Source organism: Chionomys nivalis, chromosome 7 (genome assembly GCF_950005125.1).
Source record: "Chionomys nivalis chromosome 7, mChiNiv1.1, whole genome shotgun sequence".
NCBI classification, from domain to species: domain Eukaryota; kingdom Metazoa; phylum Chordata; class Mammalia; order Rodentia; family Cricetidae; genus Chionomys; species Chionomys nivalis.
The window spans coordinates 79,645,489-79,668,691 of record NC_080092.1 but is presented as its reverse complement, the minus strand read 5'-3'; the positions used below and the strand labels follow the sequence as shown (position 1 = coordinate 79,668,691).

At 41.3% G+C, this 23,203-nt stretch overlaps 3 protein-coding genes across 3 annotated transcripts; all 3 read left to right on the top strand.

Moving 5' to 3' along the window:
* Positions 1 to 7,045: 7,045 nt before the first annotated feature.
* LOC130878394 (keratin-associated protein 4-11-like) lies at positions 7,046 to 7,648 on the top strand. The gene has a single exon (XM_057776336.1). The coding sequence runs from the start codon at positions 7,046 to 7,048 to the stop codon at positions 7,646 to 7,648; it is 603 nt and encodes a 200-aa protein (XP_057632319.1).
* Positions 7,649 to 12,290: 4,642 nt separating this feature from the next.
* Positions 12,291 to 13,013, top strand: LOC130878391 (keratin-associated protein 4-12-like). Its single transcript, XM_057776331.1, has one exon. The coding sequence runs from the start codon at positions 12,291 to 12,293 to the stop codon at positions 13,011 to 13,013; it is 723 nt and encodes a 240-aa protein (XP_057632314.1).
* A 7,177-nt stretch (positions 13,014 to 20,190) lies between these two features.
* Positions 20,191 to 20,748, top strand: LOC130878395 (keratin-associated protein 4-7-like). The gene has a single exon (XM_057776338.1). It carries the CDS (start codon positions 20,191 to 20,193, stop codon positions 20,746 to 20,748), a length of 558 nt encoding a protein of 185 aa, XP_057632321.1.
* Positions 20,749 to 23,203: the final 2,455 nt, after the last annotated feature.

Here is a 23,203-nt window from a genome sequence, read left to right as displayed (position 1 = left end):
TGTCGGTTTAAACCAAGTCTCTATTGTTCTATTTACCAACGAAGACTCAGAAGTCAGATGTAGGCATGAAAGCCTGCTAGATCAGAGAAGCTAAGAAAAAACCAGCTGATCTTGCCTTTTGACTGGAGACACACTATCTATCAGAGGACTGTCGTCCTTTTCAATTAATGGCACATGGGTCTGAGAAATCTATCCGGATGGAACTTGGAGGAGGAACCATAGATTTCCATTGGTGCCACTAACTTAGAAAATTTTCTCTTTCTTAAGTTCTTTCAGGGTACATGTATACATGTTAGAAAACATCCCATAAGATCCAATATATACACTGAAAATTGTGCACTCAACTTGATAGAACCAACACTACTAATACAAAGGGATTGATTGGTACAGACATAATAATAGTGGAAGATTTCAATGCGTATTTTTTAGTCAATTGATCACCTAGACTCCTCTCCAAAAATTACCACAAAACTTTAGGGCTGACATATACTATTAGGTCAAATAGGCCAAACAGAAATCTAAAAATGTTCCATTAAACATACTACATGTCCTCAGGACCCTGTGAAACTTTTTCCAAATCTTACTTAAGACCATAAATCAATTTCTACCAAACATAAAATTTTAAATATGTTCTTGTATGTTATCAGATAAAAATGAAATGAAAATAGAAATCAGCAGTGAAAGAGATTACAGAAACAATACAGACATAGAGAGATTAAATGATATATTATTTGAGTGATCAGTCAGTGAATAAATCATTGAGGAAGGTGTAAAATTCCTAAAATCAAATAAAAATGAAAACACAGCCTATTAGAGTCTGTGGTCCATAGCAAAGGCAGTAAGTACTAATGTTTTAAACATGAGTGCCTATAGTTAACAACAAGGACTCTTTTAAAAATCTTTCCACAAGACAGTCCGGCTCACAAGGACAATAATCACATTTCCTTCAATATGTGGAAAAAAACATACATATGAAGATGAGAGAGGGACTTTAGGAAAGGGTAGAAATATAGTGAGAGAGATTGAGAGAAGGGTATCATCAAAGTACATTATATACTGATATAGAATGCTATGATAAAATCCTTTATCTTGTTCCATTAACATATGCTAATAAAACATAAATAGATATGCATATACGTATGTACTGATACACATATATCTGCGGAGCCTACAGTAACAGATATTCCAAGTGTGGGTGCCCATGTCTTACAATTAGGAACATCAGGCTCTCCTTTAAAACCCACAGATTGCTGGGAGTTACACTCAACTCCTGTCCCAGTTGCCATTCCTAACTGGTTACCCATCCCATAATTATACCTATATTAATTCTCAGAACTAAATGGTTCTGCCTGGATTCTTTTATGATCTTATCATTCCCATTACTCCTAGGAAGCTACATTCTGCAGCAATACTTCCTATAAAATGAGGGTTTAGTTAATTCTCTCTACTCCGAATTTCTCCACAATGCTGGTGACCCCTTAATTGCCCCATCCTCATCATTGTAGTAAACAGAGCATCTCTTGGGTCACCCAGAAACAAAATGAGTTTGTTGGGCTTATGGCCCTAAAGAATAAGTATATTCTAGCATATCTACTTCTCTGCAACCTTTGTTATCTTCTTTTTCTTGGTGTTTTTGTACACCAGTTGCTTGTCATTATGTGACTTCAAGAAAAGTTAGTGGTTTTAAGACTGCACTCAGTTAACTTACAGTGTCTGTTGGCCAGGAATCAGACAATGTGGTTGCATTGTTGGATTCCTGGCACTTCATAAGCTTCAATAAAGATGTTTGCTGGCATTGGTGTTGAGAATTTTTCAGTGCGGGTCTGTGAGTTCATGCGGGTCTGTGAAATGAAGACACAGAGACACACTGAGAATGAACTTAGCCTCCGTGACTGCAGGGGGCTCAGTCTCAGTGAACTGAAGCGCTTGCCTTCACCTCCCAGCATCTTTATTTTTTCCTATTTTTACGCTTTAACTAGTAGATTTCCATATCTCCAAACAAACTAATAGTCACTTCCAACAGTACAATGCCAGGTACAAATACCTGATTCACGAGGTACCACAGTTTTCCAGATCTCCTCTAAACCAAGTTTGCAAAGGCTATGTATCCATGGGAAACTCTAAGTCAAAATTCACATAAGAGCAACAAAAGGTATTTATTTGTAACACAGAAAAAGACCTAGGGACTGTTTGAAAACTCTGGAGCCAGGCCAGGTATAGCTTAGCTGGGTTTCATGGCCAGTAGAGGTTGCTTACTATCCCTTTGGTGCCAGGTCGGTGGGACATTATGCCACAACTGGGGGCTCTTCTGTGGAGTCACTCTGAGGAAATTCAATTTGAAGCTCACTTCTGGGATAGCTGAGAACACCTTCTTCCTTGGCACCACTGGGAAAAAGCCTCAGCATCTCCTAGTTTTGCTCCATGAATTTCTCCCACCTAAATTCATCAAATCCAGTGACAGAGGATGAGCCTGCAAAAAAGAGTTTTCTGGGAAGAGGAAATGACTTTAAAACCAGGGCGGGGGGCTTTTTCTTAATTAATGGTTGAGATGGGTGAGCCCAGCTCACTGGCTACTGCTCCTGATCCTGTGGTCCTGTATGTTGGGTCCACAGGGGTTGCATAAAGATGGGTACAGATCACCAAAATCAGGAAAAAATTAAAATAAAAAAATCTCCAGGGGACACAGAAAGCTTATCAGTTAGCTAAGATCCAGCCAGAGATGGAGTGTGTAAGGCTGTGGCAAACGCCAGTTTCTGAACCCACCTTGTTATAGTAATGGGAGCACCAAGCAGTAGGTTTGAACCAAGGAAATTTTACAATCTCGAGGTAAAACTCAGATATAGATTGCCTTAGTTTACGGTCTTTATTAACAGAGTTTTTCAGTTAAACTAATGCTTATACTTAATCCATTGTCTTCCCTGGTAGTTCGTGTGGTTTACTGAAGCTCTGCAATTTCTCCTTCGATGTTACCAGTTTCATGCAGCAGGGATAATGCATAATCCAGAGGTCACGTATATCCACCTCCAAAAAGTTAACTCAGCTCATATCAGTCATTAATCACGGATAAGGTTGTGGTGTTATTTTAGGCTAATTCTGAGTTTGCAAGAGATGTTTTGGCCTTAGCAATAGAGCTATGGGTTGTAGAACAGAGTAACCCACTCTTAATAGTTAATCCTCAAGCTACTGACAGTCTGCGCGCATTCTCTTAGGCTTACAACTTTATATTTCTTTATTTCTAAATTCTGGAATCTGTATTTTTATATTCTAATTCTTAGACCCTTCAGTATGGTATAAGAAAATAGGCTGAACAAGCTATGAGGAGCAAGTCAGTAAACAGCACTCCTCCATGGCTTCCTACACCAGCTCCGGTCTCAGTCTTCTGTCCTGCTTCAGTTCCTGCCCTGGCTTCTCTCAGTGACAGATGATGCTAAAGAAGTGCAAGCTGAAGCAAACCCTTTCCTTTCCAAATAGCTTTTGTTCATGGTGTTTTTCACAGCGATAGAAACCCTAACGAAGACAAATCCTAATGGAAGGCATGACTCAAAGAGCTATGGTCCTCTTCTGTGGTTCCTCCTCTCGAGTGCTCACAAAACCTCCTTATGTTGGCTTTCTGGAGACTCAGACTGTAACGCACAGCATTTGGTGAATACTTTGCCTAAGCATGCATGCAGTGAGGTTAACTGAGGCTACCTTTGAGGTTGTCTGTCCAAGAGAGTATAGAACACTAAACAGAAGAATTGAAATTCAGAACCCAGAATGGCATTCTGCTGCAGAGCGTTCAAAAACAGTAAAACTAAACTTTAATTGTTCAAGAATACAAACCTAGGTGACTGAATGTTGAGTAAAAGAAATGAAAAAGATTACTACAAAAATTGGGAAAGTCACTCTGTGATGGAGGGAGAGAGATACAGTCAAGAAAGACATACGGGAACTCTACTTGATGAAGCAAAGATTCTCCGCTGGGCTTTTGGTGGGTAGATACTGGCTTAATAATTATTTTCTATGTTACACATGAGTATTTCAAACACCTTCCACTGTACCTGTGTTTTTATGATACCAAATGCCCGTATCTCGGTGGCTGCCACAGTCAGCAGAATAATCTTATCTGTGGAAGGCAAGAAGACCGTTAAGTTCAACACGACCAAGTAGGTGGCACTGGTTCCAACTTTGGGAGTCTGATCCTGTGTAATTTATTGTAGGCATATTTAAGCACAGCACAAATTGAAATTTTTTCTGGTGATGATTAACTCAATTTCTTGTGCACACCAAAACACATACCAATCTCTCTGACTAACAAAGTAACCCAAATAAAGATGGGGTGTGAATACATTGAAACTTTGTGTAAAGTATGTGGGATACCTTCCATAGAGATGTGTTTTATATATTGACTATACATAGATAGATTGATTGACCTTCCATAAAAACACTTTCTATAGATTAACTGAGAAAAATAAGCTCATGATAAGAGTCTTGGGAAGGATACACTGTGGTGTTGGCCACACAAGTAGCAAAAGGTTGCCAGGCTACTAACTACATCTGTCCCCAGCCTTCTAGATGGATAACAGGTCATGCATCCCTTCCTTTGAAGGAACAACACCATTGTTTAACATTACAAGTTCTCCTTATCTGTAAGCACAAGGCTAGACCTCTGTGTTGCCTACAACCAAATACTAACAAACAGATATAAATAAATAACATGGAAATATTTTTTAAAAAATGAAATTAAATTAACAATAGATGGACCTTGTTATTAATTCACAAATTCTTTTCGAGTATATGTATCATTTTGCAAGAGGCCAACAGTATTATTTAATATATATTCTGAAATATATATGTAATTTTTACTATAAAGTAACATACATGAATCCAAAATAAGGTTAATTATTTCTCTGTTAAAAATGGCTATTGTAGCTCTATTTAGATAAAGATATTACCATGAAAAAATGGCCAGAATGAAACCCACCTACTGACATTATATTTATCTACACATAGAATATATAACAAGTATTTTTAGAAGAGAATGGGCTACGTATTTACATTACATAAGTGATAACTGGCAAGTAAAGTCTGGTCTACTTACCATGCCTTTAAAGTCCCTATCGTCCCATATATCAGGTTACTTACATTTTCTATTGAAATTGCCTGGTTCTTGGATGGCATTTGTAAATGCCAACTGAGTCCATTCACATTTCCCCAGTGATTATCTGAGTTCTTTCATGATGTCATCATAAAGGCATTTGTAAGCATGGTCCAGATGTGAAATCTTAATTCTACGTAAACAGATTGTGGGTAGGACTTACCCAGTACGTGGGTTCATGTTGTTCCCACTTCTGAGTTTCCTCTGTCATCACTCAGTGGTCTGTCTATAATAATTTTTCACTGTACTTCAAGTTAGCGCAGTTTCTCTTACCCATGTGGGTCTGCAGGTGTTGGGAATAGAGTAGCTGACAACAGTAAAGAGTATTCACCAAAGGTCAAAGGTCATTGTTTGTGATTTGGGGTGATTTCTCTATTATTCACTTACCATTAATTGAAAGTTCATTATTTTGCAACCTATTTTCTTAATTGAAATAGACCCAAATGCATGGACTGTGGAAAATTAAAGGAGGTGGGTCTCAAACTTCAGTGCCCGTTGAGAGAATCTGAGAAGGTTGAAAATCTTCTGAGCTCCAGGTTCCATTCCAGAACAACCAAATAAGAAGCCAAGAATTGGCTAGTTTGCCACAATCTTCAGCATGGCCCCATCATGTAGCCAACCATGAAAACCACTGGCTCAGGGACTGGTATTATCTACCTGTTGTCTATGCCCAAAATGCACCTTGTCTTTTGAAACTGGAGAGATGGCTCAGTGGTTGAGAGAGCTGGCTGTGTTTGTAGAGGACGAGAGTTTGGTTCAAGGATCAGCCATGCTAGAGGATGCACACCTTGTCCTTAACTCCAGTTCTGAAGTCCTCTACTGGCTTCTAGATACCTTGATACATATGCATACACACACATGCATGTACAACCACACCCACAACCCCCTGCAAATGAAAATAGCTCTTCAAGAAAATTGAGTTATTCCCCCTCCTACCAAAAGCCATGAAAAAGATAGTCCTTAAGAAGTAACATATTCGAACCGGACAGTTGTGGTGAGGCCTTTAATTCCAGCACTGGGAAGGCAGAGGCAGGTGGATCTCTGTGAGTTCGCGGCCAGCCTGGTCTACAAGAGCTACTTCCAGAATAGACTCCAAAGCTACAGAGAAATCCTCTTTCGAAAACCTCTCAAAAAGTAACTATATGTGTGTGTTTGTATGTATACATATATTTATATATGCATATATATGGACATGGGAAATGTCTTTCTTAATCTCCTTAAATTTGCCTAGAAACTCCTATAATTAACAAAACACCTTTTATTGATGCTTTTATTTGTCTCTGTAGATATTTTATTAAAATATTATATATAATATTCATAGTTATAATATATAATAATATCATAACATTAAATATATACTACTACATATTAAAATAATATATTTTAAATAAAATATATTTTTTAAATCTGTGTGTGAATATATATAGCAAAAGTCCCAGTCTATTTGACTGTAAGAGATATTTTCAAAAAAATTACATTACCACAGTCCTGACATACGGGTACAGTGGGCCATACAAATATAGAACAAAGTGAGCAGAACAAGATGCAAAATTCCAGGTGACACCTCTCTTGGAAGAAATTGAAACAGGAAAGATGTTTAAATGGTGACAAGAATGCACCTTGTCTTTTGAAACTGGAGCGAGGGCTCAGCAGCAGCAGACAATGAGCAAACCAGGAAAAGGAAATGATGAGATTCATCTGCCTTATAATTTAGCCAGGAAAAGAAACTTGCCTAATTTGATAATCAACCATTTATTAACCTAAACAATAACAAGGAAAGAATGCTGCAGGTGAGGACAGCAGCCCCTCAGTGGGGTATAAAAGGGGATGTGGACAGAGAGACTCCCACTTCCAAATCTTCCAACCCACCTTCTTGTAAACCCACCCAGAACCTCCACCTCTGACACCATGGTCAGCTCCTGTTGTGGCTCTGTCTGCTCTGAGGAGGGCTGTGGCCAAGGCTGCTGCCAGCCCAGCTGCTGCCAGCCCACCTGCTGTAGGCCCACCTGCTGCAGGCCCACCTGCTGTGTGTCCAGCTGCTGCCGCCCCAGCTGTTGTATTTCCAGCTGCTGCAGGCCTTCCTGCTGCCGCCCTAGCTGCTGTGTTTCCAGCTGCTGCAGGCCCTCTTGCTGTATCTCCAGCTGCTGCCGCCCCTGCTGTAGCAGTTCCAGCTGCTGTGGATCCACCTGCTGCCGCCCCAGCTGCTGCATTTCCAGCTGCTGCAGGCCTTCCTGCTGCCGCCCTACCTGCTGTGTGTCCAGCTGCTGCAGACCCTCTTGCTGCATCTCCAGTTGCTGCCGCCCCTGCTGTGGCAGTTCCAGTTGCTGTGGATCCAGCTGTTGCCGCCCCAGCTGCTGCATTTCCAGTTGCTGCAGACCTTCCTGCTGTCGCCCTAGCTGCTGTGTGTCCAGCTGCTGCAGACCTCAGTGCTGCATTTCCAGTTGCTGTCGCCCCACCTGCTGCCAGACTACCTGCTGCCGCCCAGCATGTTCTAGTGGTTCCTGCTGCTGAGTTCTCTCCCCCTTGGTCTCCTGTTCTTCACCGCACAGGATTCCTGATGTAGACCTTCTGTGTGCTGAGTCCTGAGGGGCATCTTGTAAAGCCTCTACTACAACTAAGATTGATTGAGAAAACAAATGCATTGCCACACTCCTGCCTGTCTCTGTCTAAAATGAACTCACATTTCAGCATCCTTTGAACTCTGTAAACTCTTGCTATAATTTGTTCTTTGCTATATTTTTTAAAAATCAAGCTTTCTACATCTTAAATAAAGTGAAATGTTGAAGGAACATAAATAAAATAACATTGTGTCTCCTTATTTTTCTTGCAAAATTGACCCAAATTTCCCCTAATGCCTGGGTAAATTGAGAGTTTACTGGATCACACAGGGAACAGTCATCAACTGGTTTTCAAACCTCATGACTAAGAATATCCTAGTGTATCTACTTCATTCACCTTTTGATTTCTCTCCCTTCATAGGTGTTGAGAGACCAAATGAGTCTAGAATAACAATCAATGGTTATACTACTCCCTGAACACAAAGAAGCTAGAACACCACACACTTATTATCTGTTTCTGTGGATCAGGAATCAGGCATAGACAGGCTTCATTGTCTGTGTCCTTGTGTGTCACACAGAATCAGGGAAGGCGTCAGCTGGCACTGGGTGCTCTTTTAGGGACAGTCTGGAAGGGCCTACTCCCACCTCCACCTCTGCGATTGCTGAGAATATTTGCTTCTCTGGTAGCATTGGAATGAGAGCCTCAGGATTCCCACACAACACCTGGTTTCATCGAAGGCAGTGACAGGGACAATGTGTAGGAGAGTTGGACACCAAGAGGAAAGTCACAGTCTTGGGTTGCTTCACCCTTGATTGTTGCCCTGTGCTGTTGGTTAGAAGAAAATTGCTCACAAGAAAGGATTCACACATGTGCGGTGGAAGAGCAGGAGAGAGAACTGAGGACACAGTAGGGGAACCCTGATCCCAGGTAGAATATAATACCAAGCAAAAGGAAAAAATTCTGATATTGATAGTCTATGCAATATTCACAAAGTTTCTATAAAACTAAACTACACTGCTTGCAGATATTATTGGCTGGCTAATGGTGTCAAGAAAACCAAAATGAAGATCATCTAGGATCCTGGGGTAGTGATTCTTTGGGGTTGTGTGGGTAGAGATGTGGTCAGGACAGATAAAGCAATACTTGGAGATGAAATGTCTCTTTAATTAGTCTACACTTTCTTAAGAGCTATTGTGATGTAAATATACACTTACACTTTCTAGTAGGCAGAGACTATGTGCTGGTTTCCCAGCTGCTCAGACCCAAATAATCACACAAAAGCTATATTAATCACAATACTGTTTGACCAATGACTCTAGCATATTCCTAGTTAGCTATTGTCTCTTAAATTAACCCATTTCTATCAATCTGTGTACTACCACAAGGCTGTAGTCTACTGGTACGGTTCTGGTAGGGGTCTTCCTCATTCGGTAGTTACATGGCTTTTCCTTAACTCTGCCTACTCTCTCTGTATATCTCTGTTGACTTTACTCTGCTAAACCATTGGCCAAAACAGCTTCATTCATTAACCAATGGTAATAAAACATATTCACAGCATACAGAGGAGACTCACACATCACTAGTATATGCATGTTTTCCTAAGAAAAAAGCTTATTTTCAAACAGATGAACTGAAATGATTAACTAGGTTTAAACAACAAGATCAGATTAAGAAATATATATATATATCTTTTGGGTATTTTAAGACAGTGCTTCTCTGTATCTCTGGAGACTGTCCTGGAACTAGGTCCTGTAGCCCACGATCACCTTGAACTCATAGAGTTCAGCCTGTCTGTGCTTCCAGAGTGCTGAGATTAAAGGCATGCACTACCTCTACCCAGCTGAGCAATGAAAATATTTTACAAGCAAACAGGAATCAATCAATGTGGGAGGGCATTTTAATGATTTTAATGCATAGATCACTCTCAAGACTGATAATACTGTTTAATATATTTTCATTTGTGTATTTAACATATTCATTACTTCATATTTTTCCACCCATTCATTATACATGTATTCATTTAATATATATTCATTAGTACTTAATGGAGCTTCATTTTTAATTATAAGGAAGTCAATTGTACTGGAAGTATGAGGCTTCCCACTGCATGCACCTACTGTGTTCTCTGTATAGATCATGAGGTTATAAGTTAGACACTGTTACTCACTTAATTATCCTTTTTAATTACAGACACAATACATACCAGGAATTTGTATAAACTAACATGATGCTTGACAAGATACCATCTCATCCTGGGCCGGGTTTCTGAACGACGTGACACAGTTCCTGGATGCCTTTTGCAAATACAGATGTCTCCCCTCCATTCTAAGCCCACCTACATAGTGCAAGGGTAGACATCACGTGGTTCTGGGGCATTGCACTGCCACCAGCTGTCAGTTCTGGTCGCTTCTATCACACTGGCATCAATTATCCATTCCAGACTACCAGAAAATTTGGTGAAGTGTATACAGAGTGATTCTCTCAGCGTGGAGTTTCCTCTTTAATTACCCTATTGCCATCTATAGTGGCTTCCCACTGGGCTTCAGGACCATTCTCAGTGCTGTGGGTCTCTTAGTCTACAGGGCTTAGAGCTCAATGTTTCCAATTCAGGGAAATTTTATCTGTGATTTAGATGCCACTGAGTGAAATGTAACTGGTTTTGCATGCTCTCTTCTGTATGAATGCAGCTCTGTAGTGTGGAAGTTCTAAGGAGAGAGACCTCAATCTTTGTTGGGCACTGGAATAAACCATGGAATGTTACAACCTTTTGATACATATGATCTACTACAGACCTATTATGTGAACTATTATTTTGGGAAGGTCAATTTGTGACCCTTGCTAAATGAATCAGTCATGTCCCCAACTAGCTTAGTGGCTATGATTGTTTGCAAACTGTTTGACAGAGGTAATTCACTCCATTGTTTAATTGTGGGAGCGAGCCCTTGGCTTAATTCTCATGTGCAGTGTTCAGTGCTGGGTTTGACCATAGACTCTTCTTGCACATGCTATACAGCATTCTACAACTGGGTCTTAGCCTTAGCCCCAGAGAGCTGCATTACCTTCCCTAAATCAACTGTGTCTTTATATTTTTACTCTTTCTATGACGTTTTAAATCTAGCAAGCAATTTACTATTGCTATGGACACATACATGTTTCCGTTCTTCACCTTCATCAGTGCTACAGAAAAATATCCTAAAGTAAAAGCATAAATAAATAAATACATAAATAAAAAATAAATAAATGTGGCTTAGCAAGCCAAGGAGAGCAAAGTTTGTGTGGGATTGGTCTTTAAATTATCACCAGCTAGCCTCTCGTTCTTCACCCTAAGGGAAGAAGAGAAAGTAACATACCTATTTCTCAGAAGCTGTAGTCAACCAGCCAGTGGGATGGGGACTGTGCAGGTTGCAGTCTTTCCTCTAACCACACAGTATACAGATGCAAACGGAAATCCTACCATCGAAACACCCGCTTCCTCTCATTGTCTTCTTATGTCAGTATTAACAGAACTCCTGAAGGGAGCAATCCAGTCCACCATCTAACACCGGGAGCAGGAGTGCCTATAGGGTCCAGGGCCTCAACAGACACAGTAACGTTGGGTACAAGCTAGACTAGTGCTTCACAACCTTTCTAATGCTGTGCCCCTTTAATACAGTTCCTCATGTGATCCCAACGTTAACATTATTTTTACTGCTACTTCATAACTGTAATTTTGATACTGTTAAGAACTGTCGTGTAAATCTCTATGTTTTCTGATCATCTTAGGCACCCTGTGAAAGGTGACCTCCATAGGTTGAGAACCACTGAATTTAGAGAAAGAGGCAACGACAGCTGTGCAGTAGGAGTTCTGACATCTTGAAACAGAAACAATATGGCTGGCAGGATCAGTTAAAGCCAAAAGACAGGCTGGTAAAGTAAAAAGGCCAAAGGGAGCAACTTAGGGACATGCATTTTATGATATAGCTCAGCTCTGCAGCCAAAACTCTCCATAGTGACATTAAAATTTGTGTTAGAGTTTTGTTTTTCATAGAAAAAAAAAGAATATAATCTAACTTTTTACCATCTATCTTACTACTTGGAGATTATTCCATCTCCAGTTTTAAAAGATCTAGAAACTGAATCACAGTCTACATGGAGAGTTGTCTGGGGTCTAACCTTGTCCTTTTACCCTCCTCAGTCACGAGAAAAGATCCGTGGGAGTAATAGTGGCCTGAGTACACAGCCTAGCACTGTATAGCATGAAACTGAAGAGCAGAGCAATAAGACACACAGTGTCTTGTGAAAACCCTTCCAGAAGGAACTAAATTCCATAAGAAACTTCATAGATGGTTCATCGAAAACTGCCAGTGAGCCCTAACACACCAGGAAAAGGAAACTCTTTTCCATTAACCTTGAAAATTTAGCCAGGAAATGAAATTTGCCTAATTTGATAATTACTTGTTTATTAACCTAAACAATAACAAGGAAAGAATGCTGCCTGTGAGGACAGCAGCCCCTCAGTAGGGTATAAAAGGGGATGTGGGCAGGGAGACTCCCACTTCCAAATCTTCCAACCCACCTTCTTGTAAATCAACCCAGAACCTCCACCTCTGACACCATGGTCAGCTCCTGTTGTGGCTCTGTCTGCTCTGAGGAGGGCTGTGGCCAAGGCTGCTGCCAGCCCAGCTGCTGCCAGCCCAGCTGCTGCAGGCCCAGCTGCTGCAGGCCCAGCTGCTGCAGGCCCACCTGCTGTGTGTCCAGCTGCTGCAGACCCAGCTGCTGTCAGTCTGTGTGCTGCCAGCCCACCTGTTGCCGCCCCAGCTGCTGCCGCCCCAGCTGCTGCATTTCCAGCTGCTGCAGGCCTTCCTGCTGCCGCCCCAGCTGCTGTCGCCCTAGCTGCTGTGTATCTAGCTGTTGCAGGCCCTCTTGCTGCATCTCCAGCTGCTGCCACCCCTGCTGTAGCAGTTCCAGCTGTTGTGGGTCCACCTGCTGCCGCCCCAGCTGCTGCATTTCCAGCTGCTGCAGGCCTTCCTGCTGCCAAACGACCTGCTGCCGCCCCACCTGCTGTGTATCCAGCTGCTGCAGACCCCAGTGCTGCATCTCCAGCTGCTGCCGCCCCTGCTGTAGCAGTTCCAGCTGTTGTGGGTCCACCTGCTGCCGCCCCAGCTGCTGCATTTCCAGCTGCTGCAGGCCTTCCTGCTGCCAAACGACCTGCTGCCGCCCCACCTGCTGTGTATCCAGCTGCTGCAGACCCCAGTGCTGCATCTCCAGCTGCTGCCGCCCCACCTGTTGCCAGACCTCCTGCTGCCGCCCAGCATGCTCTAGCTGTTCTTGTTGCTGAGTGCTCTCACTCCCAGTCTCCCGTTCTTCATCACCCAGCATTCCAGATGTGAACCATGAGTCTCATGAAGCCCATTGTAAAGCCTCTGTCTTAACACATTTATTTTTACCTTCCAATTACACTGTCCCTGTGTCTCTGTCAAATGAACACAAAAATGATTTTTATGAAATCTGTAAACTTATCCTTATAATTTTCTCTTCTCCATTTTCAAAAACAGCTTTCTCCCCTGTTTAAATAAATCTTAGTTTTGCAAGAATACAAGCGTACATATGTCTCATCTCTCCATCTTGAATTGTCATCCTCATTTGTCAATATTTCAGTTCATCTCTAATAGTACCATGATCACAGCAGATGATTTCACGTGTGTCTACTGTGTTCCCCCTGTATTCGTCTTCCATTATAGGAAGAAGATTGCATAGAGCAAACACACACATCCCATGACCACCTCTATTGAAGAATGGTTTGTAGTAAGGATAGAGAAGCCCATGAGCACAGAGCTCAAGTAGTGAAATGCACTGAGATCACATGCTCTCCAGCACTTCCTTCCAAGAGGAAGTGTGTCACTGCGATGTTCCTGAGTCCCTGGGTGTCATGAGAGCTAGTTGTCTCCTGTGATGCTCTGCTCATTGTGGTCCCTTTCAGCTTCCTCTTTGCCTGGTACTACCTTTCAAGTTCAAATTCTTCCTGAGACTGTTGCCCATGTACCTACTTCATGTCTACCACTGCTGTCCACCATATCTGAGACAGCCCCACCAGTGAAGCAACTCAAGAATCCCATATCCCTATTCATGGGTCACCCAGCACCCACACAGAGGCACCTTGAGTGACTATGCAGTATCAAGGCCTAATTTCAGGATTGCTACTTACTTTATTGATCTATTATTTTTTTTTATTTTTTTTATTTTTTTTATTTTTTTTATTGATCTATTATTTCATGAACCTGTAGCTTTAGTCCAATATTTGTGCAAATTGTGTTATACCATCCATCTTCAGTCTTTTTGCTGATTTAAAAAATTGCCAGAAGGTTTCCATTTAGTATTTAAGAACTTTACAATACAGCATCTCGATATGACATTTTCATATGTATAGAAAGTAATCTCATCTTAGGTTTGCTGTCTTACCTTCCCTGATACTCATTCCCTCTCTGCCCTCTTGCTGACCTTAATCATTTTCCATCTCAGTCCTCTTACTTTTTCCAATCCTTTTTTGGGAAGATTTCACATATGTGAGGCAACATTTGAAGCTCCTCTTCCCGAGGCTCACTTGTTTGTCTGATGTTCTTTCCTGCAAATAACAGAATTTCATTCTTCTTGGTGGGTGAATAATTCTCCATTGTGTGCGTAAATCACATTTCCATCACTGATTCATCTGCAGATACACAACGAGCTAATTTTCGGATTTAGCTATTATAAATAGCCACACTATAAACATGGGTGCATTGACTTCTCTATCGTATATTGCTTTCCATCTCTTTCTACACACATCCAGCAGTAGTATGGCTAGATCATTTGGGAGTTCTACTTTAGGTTTTGAGAAAACTCTGCACTGATTTCCACGTGTGCCAGTTTTCATTACCACTTGCAGTGTATAAGGGTCCAACTCCTTTGCATCCACCATACCATTTTTTCTTGTTTCTATAATGGTAGATATTCTGGCTAGGGTGAGGTGGAATTTCAATGTGGTATGATTTAATTTCCCTCATGGTTAAAAATAGAACCATTGTCCATGTGTTTAGTGATCCTTTATATATTTTCTCTTTGAAAGTATCTGTTTGAGAAAAATATAGAGCTCAATAAAAATTGATAAAGCATATATTATGTGAAAATTTTTAATAAAAAACTTGGAACCCAAAAAAGAAAGTATCTGTATCATTTATCTGCTTATTGATTGGATCTTTTGGTGCTTAAATTCTTAGGTCTTGGGGCTGGAGAGATGGCTTAGTGATTAAGAGCAATGGCTGTTCTTTCAGAGGACCTGGGTTTAATTCTTTTAATACTGAAGAAAACGGACTAAAGAACATTTTGAAACTGAAAAGACATACCATGTTCAGGAATAGGCAGAGTTCTGAGAAAATAGCCATACCGTCAGTGTCTAGCTAAATTGTCAATGCAATTCCTACCACAGATTCAATGACATCATTCATGGAACTAAAAAAAAAAAAATCCTAAATTTCATGTGAAAGTACAAAACACTAGGAATAGTCAATACAATCTTAAACAAGGGAAGCAGCATTGTTTATTTTTGAAACCAACATATCCATGGTAAAAAACAAAAAGACCAAAAACAAAAAACAAAACAAAACAACAACAACAAAAACTTTTCATCTTAAAAGATGTTGTGTTGGGGGTTATGGTCCAAAGCTTTCAGTACATATGGTTGAGAGGCAGACACCTCCAGGTGAATGAGATCTATGCTAAGCCCAATCACCCGAGAAACAAGACAGGTGAACATTGTGACTCACCTGTATTATGTACTGACACTAGCTCAAGGATGTGTGACCTGAATAGACCACCCTACCACCTACTTCACACATCTATTGCTTTTATTCTGTGCTCACCAACTAATCAGTTAAAATTACTACAGGAAGTTATCTTAGGAGTATTGATTAACAAGTACTTTCTGTATATGCAACTTACTTTGTAGAGCTACCAAGGTTCCAACCTGAGAGTTCTAAGGGATTGGTTAGTATGTCCTTATTGGATTGTAGCTGTTGTATTTCTCCACTGACAGTTAAAATTACAACTATAAACACTAGACCTAAAATCTAAAGTAGATCATCTAAAATTTCATTTATTCCTCCCTTTATGAATATACCCATTTCAGCACATCTGTTCCTCTGTAGAATTTTACCCCTTCCTCCCCTTTCTATGAGCTATATGGGATCAGATAAATATGGATTAGTAACCTACATCTCTGTTATATTTCTTCCTCAAAATGTATCAACAAAACCACCACATGTTCATTATCTCACGGTTTCTGTGCACCATGAATGAGGTACAGCCAGTCTTCCTCGTGTGTTTCAGGGTTTCACTGAAGATGTCGGCTGGCACTGGGGACACCAGTGAGGAGTCTGGTTCTGTGATCACTTCTGTGGTGGCTGAGAATATTTGATCCTTTGAAGCTGCTGAGGTGTGAGAGTCAGCACTTGCCCTGTGTTGAGCTCAGGCTGTTCTCAGTTTGTTGTCATACAAATCTCTCCCACTTAGTATGAATTCATCAAAAAGCCAATGAGAGGAAGAACCTATGTGACAGAGCTGGCAAAGAGGAAAGTCACAATATTCTGTCACTTCCCCACTGAGTGTTGTCATAAGCTGTTGGTTAGAGGTAAGCGAATTGAGGATGAGGAATTACATACATCTTGAATACTAGAAAAATGATAACAATTGGTGGCCAATTTCAAGGTTGCTTGCCCTAGCTAGTATAGGGTATTTAGCAAAGGAGTAAAAATATACATGTATAGTCAATTTGTCTTTATACAACATCCACTAACTTGCTAAGTAGTTAAACTGCCTTAGTCTGAGACATGCACTGAGGTAGCATCATGGCTAAGTATGTCTGACTTGGGGACCAGCGCCAGTACAACCAGGAAATGCAAAAAAAAAAAAAAAATCCACAAATACAGCAATGACTTGGGAAAAGTTCTTATCTACTTAAAGGTTAGGCCTCTTCTATCTGAGAGGATAAATAAGAAAACACAAACACTTTCTGATGGCAACTTTCTCTTTACCTCATCTTGAAAAATTCTCTCTGAAAAATCTCTCTTCACAGCTTCCTAACTAGTTCTTCATCCCTTCTCATTCTCCACTCTGCACCCTCTCTAGTTCACTTTCAGCTTCCTCCACATCACTACACCCTTCCTACCCCTCCTTTCCCTCTCCTCTCTCTCTCTCTCTCTCTCTCTCTCTCTCTCTCTCTCTCTCTCTCTCTCTCTCCACTGTTGCTGCTCTTCACTGCTTCTCCCTCAACCAAACTCAGAACAATTATAAGTTACATTTTTTCAGGGCCAGATCCATTCTCATAACACAAGGTAATTCACATAGTTTCTCCTAGGTTATGAATGTCACAGTGACCCATGCATGTAGCTCTAAGATGGTGAGAGTTCCTAGACAGCAAACAATTGGCTAAACCTTGAGGTTGGGGAGTACATGCAGAAAGGTCCTTTACTACAGGGAGCTATGTTTGCTAAGGTTGCTTCTATCCTGACCTTAAATCATCTATATAACACCTGGGAAAATGACCTCATGTATTCATCTCCAGGAGTAACCAGCCTATTGTGAATCTGCTCTGAAGTCTAAAGTTAGCTGTCCATGTAAAAGACTGTCTTTGAGACTGAGAATTCTGTCAGTCTAAGTAATATAAACTATCCTAGGTTTATTTCTCTTCTTCAGAATCTTCCTGACCATCCACAGCTATATGTGCGCCCAATAAGTGTAAAACACACCATCAAAGGGCCATGGAAGGAACTTCACAGCTTTTATTATTAATGAGGCATGGCAGTGGTACCTGAGAAAGTTGTGGACCGAAAACAACCAGTCGTTTAAAGTCAATAACCCCACGGCCTTGACAAGTGAGTTCCCCCAACAGGGAATCATGCATCTGGTGGGTGGACCTGTTAAACACTAGTTCCCACTGCTGTACATTCCCATGGCCCCCTGCAGCTAAGAGAAGTTATATAAAAGTAATGGAGAATTCATATTAGTAACTTTCCCCTCCAAGGTCAAAGGATAAACATGGTGTTGTAGGGAGACTACTTGTTTCCCGGCCTTCTGAAAACAAGGCCGCCTGGCTCAGACACGAAATAATCACACAGAAACTGTATTAATTAAATCACTGCTTGGCCCATTAGCTCTAGCTTCTTATTTATTAGCTCTTACATCTTAATTTAACCCATCTCCATTAATCTGTGCATCACCATGAGGTCCTGACCTACCAGCAAACTTTCAGGGCATCTATCTCCAGTGGCAGCTCCATGGCTTCTCTCTGCCTCTGCCTCCTTTCTCCCAGAATTCAGTTTATTTTTCCCTGCCTAGCTCTGTTCTACCCTATCAGGCCAAGCCAGTTTCTTTATTAACCAATGGTATGCACAGCATACAGAGGAGAATCCCACATCAACGCAGTCAAGAAAAGAAATGTAGGAGCCAGTATTCTAGACATAGGCATTTCAAACATTGATTCTCTGTTGTTCCATTCTGAGAACTGATATCATTCGTGTCCTGTGAGTATTAAAGTGGCCTAAAATAAAAACAAGGAGTATTGCTTTTCAGTCTACACTGCTCAAAGATTAGTGGTTCAAAGCCACAGACATTTTTTTATTACATAAAAAATAAACATTGAAATGTTGTTGTTGATGATGATGATGTTATTTGCCATGTAGACAATTTAGTGAGGTGATCTCAGATTTCACTGCTCATTGTCTAAGCCCACGGTCATTAAATAAAGAACCTTCTACAAAGGAGCAAGACACTGTTACTGGGTCTCCCCCCTCCCGGGGGAGGGGTTCATTTTTCAGCCACTATGGCCTTCTGCTAGGTGAAGGTTTGTGATTCTGTGTACACTGATCTGTAGTGAATTTGCTGTTTTCTTCTACTTTTTTTCTCTTTTTCTTTCTTTTTTTTTAGCTTTGGGGAAAGGACTTTCTTAATCCTTTTAAACAGAAATAAAATTTTTCTTACTGATAACCACAGTCTTTATCCAAAACTTTTGTTTCCTCCTTGGCCCACCTTATAACAGTGAATCAAACAAACAACTACAACAAACCTCCTGTGTGTATCACTGTTTAAACTACATATAACCTAATTCACAGCTACAAGTCAATGAAGATACAAGTAAATCAAATGTTTGCTAAGCAAGTAAGTGTGATAAAAATCCTGCAATGTGCTTGGTCACTAAGTGGTCCTAATTAAGACATTTGATGATGTCATCACATAGCTACAGCAAGTCTCTGCCTGTTTCTATACCAGCAGACCATGAATAATGAACTGGTATCATCCCTCATTTTTAGAAACCCCAATCACTTAGCTGCTTGGATGAGATTTTTTGCACCTCTTAAGCCATTAGTGTGTCCCCACTATAAATAAATATAAACTGATACCCTTTCATGTAGGTATCTGCTTTTTAAAAGTACTCAATCTTTTTACATTTTTTCAAAAGAGGACCCGAGGGGTGAAGTCTAACCCACTTACCTGAGTAGAGGCACAGGTGAGGCATCTACAGGGGTGAGGACCTCCACAGACACAGACAGTTCAGGGCCAAAGAGAGCAAGAGGCAGGAAGTTGCTCATCTAACTGAAGTTCTGAAGCACATTTGAGAAAAGCTAGAGCCTGGGTCAGAAGTTCCTACTAAAGAAAGAAGGACAGGCTACCAGACACGGAAGGTAAAGAAACCTCCATGGCAGAATGAAGACACCTAGACTTTGATGTATAGTTGAGCTAAAGCCCATCTCCCTTAAGAAGTACTAAAACTCGGTTAGAGTTTTCTTTCTGAAAAGGAAAATCATTCAACTTTCTACCTAAGACTGTTTTGTGTTTCTCATTAAAAAATAATCTAGGAAATGAACCATGCTCCACTTGGGCTAGGAGATATGGCTTAATAGGCTTCCTATTCTCATACCACTGGGTTTTTCGAGACAGGGATTTGTGTGTGTGTGTGTGTGTGTGTGTGTGTGTGTGTGTGTGTGGTCAAACCTTCTGGGCCAACCTGACCCATTATGGATGAATCATCAGTATAAAAATGTTTTATCCTCGTGGGTCACCAGAAACAATTATGGGTCTTTAATAGCAATGGTTATCTAAGGGTAGGCACTAGAGCCATCTGCCATGACACTGAACCATACAGTGCCTAGATACACAATGTCATGTGACATTCTTTTTGGAAGAAACTAAAGCGAGAAAGATACTTAGGAAATGGTTCAGCCAAAGCTGATGATGAATCGTATGTAATACCAGGAAAAGAAGCTGTGTTTTCCATCTACCTTGATAATTTAGCCAGAAGAAGAAACTCACTTAATTTGATAATCGCCTACTTATTAACACAAATAATAACAAGGAAAGAATGCTGCATGTGAGGACAGCAGCCCCTCAGTAGGGTATAAAAGGGGATGTGGACAGAGAGACTCCCACTTCCAAATCTTCCAACCCATCTTCTTGTAAACCCACCCAGAACCTCCACCTCTGACACCATGGTCAGCTCCTGTTGTGGCTCTGTCTGCTCTGAGGAGGGCTGTGGCCAAGGCTGCTGCCAGCCCAGCTGCTGCAGGCCCACCTGCTGTAGGCCCACCTGCTGCAGGCCCACCTGCTGTGTTTCCAGCTGCTGCAGACCCAGCTGCTGTCAGTCTGTGTGCTGCCAGCCCACCTGTTGCCGCCCCAGCTGCTGCATTTCTAGCTGCTGCAGGCCTTCCTGCTGCCGCCCCAGCTGCTGTCGCCCTAGCTGCTGTGTGTCCAGCTGCTGCCGGCCCTCTTGCTGCATCTCCAGCTGCTGCCGCCCCAGCTGCTGCAGGCCTTCCTGCTGCCGCCCCAGCTGCTGCATTTCTAGCTGCTGCAGGCCTTCCTGCTGCATCTCCAGCTGCTGCCGCCCCTGCTGTGGCAGTTCCAGCTGTTGTGGATCAAGTTGCTGCTGCCCTAGCTGCTGTGTGCCCAGCTGCTGCAGGCCTCAGTGCTGCATCTCCAGCTGCTGCCGCCCTACCTGCTGCCAGACCTCCTGCTGCCAACCAGCATGCTCTAGCTGTTCCTGCTGCTGAGCACTGTCACTCACAGACTCCTGTTCTTTCTCACACAGGATTTCTGATGTAGATCACCTGTGGGCTGATCCTGAGAGGCACATTGTAAAGCCTCTGTTCCAACTGATAATGATTTTGCCCTCCAAATGTCTGTCCTTATTCCTGCCTATTATCTTTCTCTAAAATGACCACAAATTTAAATTTTCTCTGAAATCTGTAAAGTTTGTCCTTATACCCAAAAAGAAAAATTTGTTCTTTACCGTATTCTTAATGGAGACTCTCTTACATTTTAAATAAATCAGAATTTTGCAGGCATGCAATGTGTATCATGTCTACTTATTTCTCCTTTCAGATTGTTTTCCACATCTGTCAAATTCTGAAGGACAAAGATTTCTCAGTGTAAAGACAGCCTGTGTCAGTTCTGTCCCCATGGCTCTCCTCTTCCTATAAAGAAGAATGTTCTTGTAAAGCCCCATAGACCTCTGTGCTCGGAACTTGCTCGTGTTTAAGAAGCAGCAGTAGACAGAAGAGGTGAAGCCCCCAGGCACAGAGTTCAAGCAGTGAGAAGGGTTGGGTGAGCAAAGCCCTGGCTCACTCAGTCAAGAATACACAGCTTTCCCTGGGTCTTCAGTGGCTCAGAGCCCTACTGCTTCTGGAGATATTCTGATCACATGATTAATGTTGACTTATTTCATTCCTTAAGTTCATCTCAATGCTTCCTCAGGTCACTTACCTGATAAACAACTTTGTCTCAAATCTCTGTAAAAAGGCAGGCTGCAGAAGACAAGCAGTCTAATACTCGTACACCCAACCCAGTGCCACTTCCTTCGACAAATATCTAATATAATGAAGAGAGTTTCATGCTGTCAGGATCAAGCCTTGATTTTTGGTCACTGAACTGTAAATCTTCTGAACATATTGTGTATTCATTGATTATAATATTTTAAATTTTTTAAATATTGTTGAGTTTTTAAATATATTCTGGATATTAATTTTCTGGGCAATGAATAGCTATAATTTTTTCTTTTTCCAGCCTTTTTTCTCTGCATTCTGATAATCCTTTTATGAGATTCATTTTTTGTAAAGTCTTTCCAACATTTGGAATGTTCTTATATTTTCAAATTTTGAGTTAATGTGTTTTGTCTATTTTGAGTAAACATTTGTCTAGGGAGACAAGCAAGGGATGCATTTCAGTTCTCTATGTAGGCATCTTGTTTTTCTAACACAAGTTGCTAAAGAGGCCCTCTCCAAAAATATGTTCATAGCAACTTTATTAAAACTTGGAAGGCCATAGTGCGTGGGTTTATTTCTGGATTTGCTGTTATATTCCACAGATCAGTGTACTCATCTATTCTTATGCCACTACAATCCTGTTACTGTTGCTACAACTCTACAGGGTACTTAGAGGCTGTGTGTGACGCCTCCAACAACTAGTTCAGTGAGAAAGGAACCAAGAAATCAATTCCATTACCAAAAGCCCACTATCTTCTCTTCCGAATAAAATATCAAATCCCATCTAAAATTCTATACATTTCCACAGAATTCAATGAAGTATTCCTTTGATATTTGTAAAACGACCCTAAAATTTGTTATTTAAAAAGGAAGGGAGGGAAGGAGAGAGAGAGAGAGAGTGAGTGAGAGAGAGAGAGAGAGAGAGATGATGGAGGAAGGTCATTGGTTAAAAAATAAAGAAACTGCTTGGCCCTCATAGTTTAGAACATAGGGGGGTGGTGTAAACAGAACAGAATGCTGAGAGGAAGAGGAAGTGAGCTCAGACGCCATGCTCCCCTCTCCCAGGCAGATGCGATGAAGCTCCAACCCAGGATGGATGTAGGCTAGAATCTTCCCGGTAAGCGCACCTTGGGGTGCTACACACATTATTAGAAATGGGCTAGTCCAGGTGCGAGAGTTAGCCGAGAAGAGGCTAGATATAATGGGCCAAGCAGTGTTTAAAAGAATACAGTTTGTGTGTTGTTATTTCGGGGCATAAGCTAGCCAGGCAACCAGGAGCTGGGGCGGCAGGAACACAGCCCACAGATCCCACTACAGAGAGAGAGAGAGAGAGAGAGAGAGAGAGAGAGAGAGAGAGAGAGAGAGAGAGATCAGGAATAGACAAAGCGGTCTTGAATGTAAAGACAATGTTTTGTTTTGTTTTTCTATTCTGCTGTCAGCATTTTTCTTATCTATGACTGGGGGCGGGGGAGGAGGCATGCAAGCAACTCAATGTCTTGGGCTACACCATGCTGTATGTAAGAGTTTATAACTTTTATTAATAAGCTATAATAAAATCATATGAACAGGATAACACCCAAACATTTAAAGAGGGTTATGCTAAGAGACACTAAATGCAGAACCTGAAGCAGGAATTTTGCTTTAACTGAAAATAAATGTTTTTTCATACAATTTATTTTGATTATGGTTTCCCTTTCTCTGACTCCTCACCCATCCAAATCCATACCCTTTCTCTCGCTCTCGT